Below are 6,268 nucleotides of genomic sequence, written 5' to 3'. Positions count from 1 at the left end.
CCCCAAATAAAATGAATAATGACAGATTTTGGGCTGAACTCTTCCTTTGAAAACCTGGTCGAATGGCAGTGAAGCACTGAATGTTATTCAGTGGCCTTGATGTAACAAGGATGATGTAACAATGTCTCAAGCATTTGTAAAGTGTTCTGGTGTACTGTTGAATGTATTCAGAGGCGTGCAACTAGTCTGCTGTGTATAATACTTCAGAGAAAATATTTTGGGTGCTGATCCAAAGGCATTCTTACTATTTTGCTTATGGCGTTTTAAGGAGGAATAAAAAAAGACTAGAACTAATTTTAAAATGTATTGACTTCCCAGTTGATTCTAGTATTGCGCTCTTGGTTTATGAATCGGTTGAGTTGTAAAGCATTCTGTTCTCTGCTGTCCTGATATAATGTCACATTGTGACTCATCAGACACCTCTTTAACTCACTAACTGTATTTATAGATGCGTCTAAATATACGGAAAAAACACTAATCTGAAAAAGGAGCACATGAGCAAAACGGCTCTGGCATTTGATGATAATGCATCAGTTTACCTCAGTAGTCTGTATTTTCATCCAGCATATGTGGAATTAACCAGAGTTTACTCTGTCTAAACAAATTTGTCATGCCTCATCAAAGGCTTAGGGATCATATCTCTGACGTGATAAATGAATGAGGGTGTCACTTAAGTAAATGTCTCTGGATGTTGTAAAATACCATGTGCACCAGGCCAGCGAGTTTACATCAAGCTTAAATGGTTTTACGTCATTAAAGAGCAGGAGGAAAGAGCACAGAGAAACTATACAATGGGTTTCACAATTTTAAAGCAACAATATCTTGCCAAAAGATGCCTGTTACACTGTAAATAATTTTCTAAGTTGTAAATATAACAAAGATTATTAGAGTACATTTTACAAGAAAATATTATTTCAGTATTTCTACTTGAAATTTTCAGGTTTAATTTAATGTGTTCTTTGTTATTATTTGTGAAATATATTAGCAATTTCTGAATGAAAATGGTTTCTGCACAATTTTTTTCAGTGTCTGTTTCCACATTTAATTGCACTTTCTTAAATATTACAATTATTTTAAAACATTTAAAATATGACACTATATAACACTATTCATATTTAAAAAAAAAAAAAAAAAAAAATTAATAAACAAATAAATAGTAACACATCCAAATATTTATATTAATATTTATTTTAAATAAATGCAAACAAACATTTTTCGCAGCTCCATAAATACACAATAAAAATAAATCATTAAAGAGTAATATACAAAATGTATTTAAAAAAAAAAAATTTTTTGCATTAATGCAATTGATTTAGGTCAAAGACTGTATGTTGCAGTAAGAGTCTGTTCACAAGGAAAAATGACTATAATTGTCATTTTTAATAATCCGACTTTTTAATTGGCTTGTCAGCTCATTAAGAGGAAAGATTTAAGCCATGATGACCAGCAAAATATGAATTTGTACTGGTGCCTAGTATTGTTTGAGTGCTTATAAGAACTTAAAACTGAGAACCAATTGATGCGAGTAAAACAACATTCATTATGGCAGTTTGATTCCTAAATATGAAATTAAATAAGTTAACTTCACCAGTTTATGTAAGGCACTGAAAAAAGGATGTAGCTCGGCAATTTGTGTCTCTCAAATTGTAAACCAAACCCAGGTGAATCAGATGAGCCAACTGAAATGTCACATAATGCATAAAATAAATCATATAACTCTCAGCACAGTTAGCAATTGAAGAATTTAAATCCTGCGTTGTGTCAACAGCATCTGAAAATAGCAGCTCAAATGGACTATATCTCACTGAGAAATGCAAACCCCATACAAATAAATGAAGCGGAAGGCCTTGGGGTACGTGAAAATAAACATTTTGGGAAATATTAATTTCCTTTGCTCATGTATCATGCCACTTTCTTCTCAGTCCAGATTCCACATCCTTCAACATGTCTGAAATATTATTCCTTTATGAATTTACATGAGGTGTACATACACACACACACAAACAAAGTGCAAAATGACATTTTTTTGCCTTATATGACACAACACTGAGATGTAAAAGAAAATGAACAGTTGGGTGAGAAAAGTATGTGTGATTTGTGTGGTATTTGCTTGGCCTCACCTCTGTGTTATCTCACAGTTCACTGACCATTATATAACCAGTCTGAACAAGTATCTTTATTAAAGTGCAGACGACGGCTCATCTCTAACCAGAACAATCAGCCGCTGTGCACATAAATGTGTATAAAGTACTGAGCAAAAAGCCATGTGTTGTTGGTGTGAATGTTAGTACGGCTCAGTGATTATGTGTGTCAGATTGGCCTGCATCAACTGTAGACACCAGACTAGGATAATCTGCTGTCATAATCACATTGTACCCATTCAACAAATCGGTTTTGATGAACTATAATTTTTGTTTAAAAAAGGTCAGTTAAATAATTCATTATCAAGCTTTAAATGTTGCTGTGATGTGAATTACATCAACTCATAAAATGTATACTTTTTAATATAATAAAACACATCAGATTATATCAGTCAGATTTCCGACAATGTGAATCGCCTTGTTTTCAAATCAAATCATAATCTCAAACCACAGAACTGTGCTGAACTAAAAAGCACTGAAGTGGAACTACCATGATGGTATCAAATGATAATTTGATAAATGATAATCAGAATAGGCTACTGGCAATGTGACATAATACATGTCCAAAAATCATGGTATTATCGTTGGTAGCCTATATGTCCAAATAAATGTGTACTTCATGTTCAGGGTTCTAATACCTCTCTGATTCAGCAGTCAAGTCCTTGTGGCAACAGGTTTTCCATGAATCAAGAGTCTCCGGATTTCTGATGAAGGGATGCCCCCTGTCGGTTATTTGTGTCAAGTAACCTATATTAAACGGCAACGCTGAAGATGCACTCAGTGAAGCCATATTTTTAAAAATTAGACGTGAATTTGAACATTTCAGTTATTTTGTACAGACACGAACAATTTACCACAAATTCTATATAGCTAAACACTGATAGGCTATGTTGTGCTTCTTAACTGTGGGTATTATGTTCTAATTGAACGTAGTTTGTGTTAAAAATAATTCTAACAGCATAAAACAATACACATTACCTTAAGGTTTATTTTTGTAAAGAATAACGTTGGCTATTGCATCAATGTATCTGTCAATCTCATTAGTGACTTGACAGACGAAAAGCAACTGTAATAAAATTTGTTAATAATGCCAAAAAAATCAATAATTCTAATCTATGAGTCATTTTAATGTATTAAAAATCTATTTAACATATAATAGGGTTGTGCTGAAAAAGAACAAAACATTCATGTATCCTATAAATAGTCTTCCGCCAGGAGGCGCGTACAGAGGCTCAGGAAGCCCAATCCTCATCGGAAAAACACTAAAATCTCAGCACGTGTTTGTTTTAGTTATAATATGTGTATACTAAATTGTATAATCTTTTAAATATATACCTTTCAAAGTTTTTTTTCTTAGCATAAATACAGAAATCAACCCCCGTTTCTATAAAAAGTCTTTAAATTCTTATTAGCTCATAAATGATTCTGGTTTGTCAGTTTTAGCCTGCGCTGAGAAAAGTAACAGTTAACACGTGACACCCTTATACGTTCAAGCTATAATCTAACGTTACGTCTGAACACACTCACATCTTAAAAAACCTAAATATCTATTACATAAAGACTTAGTGAAAAGTGAAACAGCATAACTGCAAAACTGTTATTTTTTACAATCATACCTGTATTGGAGACAACTTCCGGGCCACTAATCCCGCCCATTTAATACTTTATTGGGTTTCCATCCAGCCCGCTGTTTCTGTGGCACAGATACTGACGTGTATTTGTGCTCTGGGTGATGACGTGTCCTGAACACGTTCCTCATTTAGAGCCGCTGACCGGTGCTCGCTAACGCTAGACTGGGACTATCATCAGAGGGGACACCATGGCCAGTGAGTCGTCATGATTATTACTTTACTTCGATTCGATTAAAAAGGAGTTTAATGCATTCTGTAGCTATAAACAACTGCTATTTTAAAATAACTGTTTAGCTTCAGTGCTTCTTCATTATAGATTAGCAACTGTATTTTACTGTCAGAATCTCATGTTCCTCATTGTTTTATTGTCGAGGTTACAAAAACACGTACTTATATATATATATATATATATTAGTTGTCTAAAATTTGACTTTAATGGTTACATTTGTAATTGTACTGATTTTTAAAGCGACCATAGCCAGCTAGTACTTGGTCAGTAAATTAGCCTGGTCAAAAATGCATTTGCTGTTTATTTTCATCGCATAGACGTCGTGTACTTTTTAAACGTGTAGTATATTGCACATAACAAGTAATTTAACTGGGAACATGGTGCATACTTAAAATATAACACAAAAATTCAAAAGTCTGGTAACGTCGGTAATTGTAAATCCTTCTTTTTGTTTTTTAGCGTGATTTGTTTTAGTTTTTAGCACGCATTTAATGGACCGATGAGGTTTTGATCTTGTTATTTAAAACGGGGGTTTTCTTCTTGGATTGAATGATGACGTTGCAAGAGAGACAGATTCAAGTAACTTGTTTGATTTCCAGAAACTCTAAAGCCACGTAGCCTGAATCACCAGGATAGCAACATTGTCTTGCTTTCTCAAGTTAGGCATAACAACTGTAAACCTAAGTGCATTTTTTCCCCCAGTTAAATTCCTAGAAGTGATAAAGCCATTCTGTGCGGTTTTACCAGAGATCCAGAAACCAGAGAGGAGGGTATGCAGTTTGATAACATCATATTTTTGCTTTGCTTGTTTTTGTGGCGCTTTAGTTATACTAACTCCTTGAATCCCTTCCCCACAGATTCAGTTCAGAGAAAAAGTGTTATGGACTGCAATCACCCTGTTCATCTTTCTGGTGTGCTGCCAGGTATGTTCACTCTTATTTTAACTCCTGAGCTCTCTGAAGTGCTGTTGATGATTAACAAAATCATTCTTGTGCATTTATAAACCTCTCAAACTAAACATTACCGTCTTTGGATGTGTTTAATTTGCTGTCTGCCCTCCAGATTCCCCTCTTTGGAATTATGTCTTCAGACTCGGCTGATCCCTTTTACTGGATGAGAGTGATCCTGGCATCCAACAGAGGTGTGTATACCTGAATCAGCAGTGCAAGCAGTGATTGAATCAATCATCCCCTGTTGAATGAAGACAAATTATTTAATCAAGCATCAATGGCAGATTAATAACAATTGCACAGCATTATATCATTTAATGAATTAATTCAGGCTGATTTTAAGAAAATCAATATCTGCCCAAAACTAATACATAATTATCTAAAATTAATATTTACTCCAAAACCACTCAGTTATATGTAGTGTCTGGTAAACACCATTTTTTTTTTTTAGTGTTTTATATTGGTCATCTGTTTTTGGAAAATTAGATTAAGTTTAAAGTTTAATAATGTGTGTTTCAGGTACTCTGATGGAGTTGGGTATCTCTCCCATTGTGACATCTGGTCTAATCATGCAGCTGCTGGCAGGAGCTAAAATCATTGAGGTTGGAGACACACCTAAAGATAGAGCGCTTTTCAACGGAGCTCAGAAACGTAAGACATATTATAACATTCTATTATATATGGGGGGGGGGTGTATATATAAATATAAATTTTATGTATATTATTATATATTAAGACACATTGATTGAAACTAATGGAAAGGTCTAATGCAGCTCCCAGTGCAATACTCTTGTTGGAAACCCATCTTAAAGGGGTCATATGATGCGATTTCAATTTTTCCTTTCTCTTTGGAGTGTTACAAACTCTTGGTGCATAAAGAAGATCTGTAAAGTTGCAAAGACTAAAGTCTCAAATCCAAAGAGATATTCTTTATAAAAGTTTAGAGTCAACCACGCCTACCTAAAACGGCTCGTTCTAACACGCCCCCACATATCTACATCACGATGTGGGAAGATTTGCATAACGCCGCCCAAATGTTCACGCAAAGAAAGAAGGCGTAACTTTTATTCTCGCTGTAGTATTGTTGCTGCCGCCGCCATGTCGTGAAGGCGCTGTGTGTTTCGTTGTGAAAGCGAAACTACTTTGTTTGGCCTTCCAAAAGAGGACGATATCTGCTTCGTCATGCCTGGAGCTGATCCGTGCTGGTTGCTAAGGAAATACAACAACTTTGGCGGGGTCCAGCCCGGGGTCGTCACATGTGGTTGCCGCAAGTCTGCCCAGCCGCACCGTTCTCAAGCTCACCGGCCTCCTCTCACT

The 6,268-nt window shown here is 35.1% G+C and overlaps 1 protein-coding gene across 1 annotated transcript in view; it reads left to right on the top strand.

Moving 5' to 3' along the window:
- Positions 1-3,824: 3,824 nt before the first annotated feature.
- The window catches only part of LOC107713494 (protein transport protein Sec61 subunit alpha-like 1), a 7,973-nt gene continuing 5,529 nt past the window's right edge, over positions 3,825-6,268 (top strand). Inside the window, exons 1-5 of the mRNA XM_016519008.1 lie at positions 3,825-3,967; positions 4,704-4,771; positions 4,859-4,924; positions 5,064-5,142; positions 5,471-5,602. Of these exons, the coding sequence (XP_016374494.1) occupies positions 3,961-3,967; positions 4,704-4,771; positions 4,859-4,924; positions 5,064-5,142; positions 5,471-5,602 (352 nt within the window). The 5' untranslated portion in view covers positions 3,825-3,960. The remainder of the gene's footprint in view (positions 3,968-4,703; positions 4,772-4,858; positions 4,925-5,063; positions 5,143-5,470; positions 5,603-6,268) is intronic.

This window comes from Sinocyclocheilus rhinocerous, unplaced genomic scaffold (genome assembly GCF_001515625.1).
Source record: "Sinocyclocheilus rhinocerous isolate Xijiao unplaced genomic scaffold, SAMN03320098_v1.1 scaffold57, whole genome shotgun sequence".
In the NCBI taxonomy this organism is placed as follows: Eukaryota; Metazoa; Chordata; class Actinopteri; order Cypriniformes; family Cyprinidae; genus Sinocyclocheilus; species Sinocyclocheilus rhinocerous.
The sequence above is the reverse complement of the archived record's forward strand: the minus strand, read 5'-3'. Positions and strand labels throughout refer to the sequence as shown.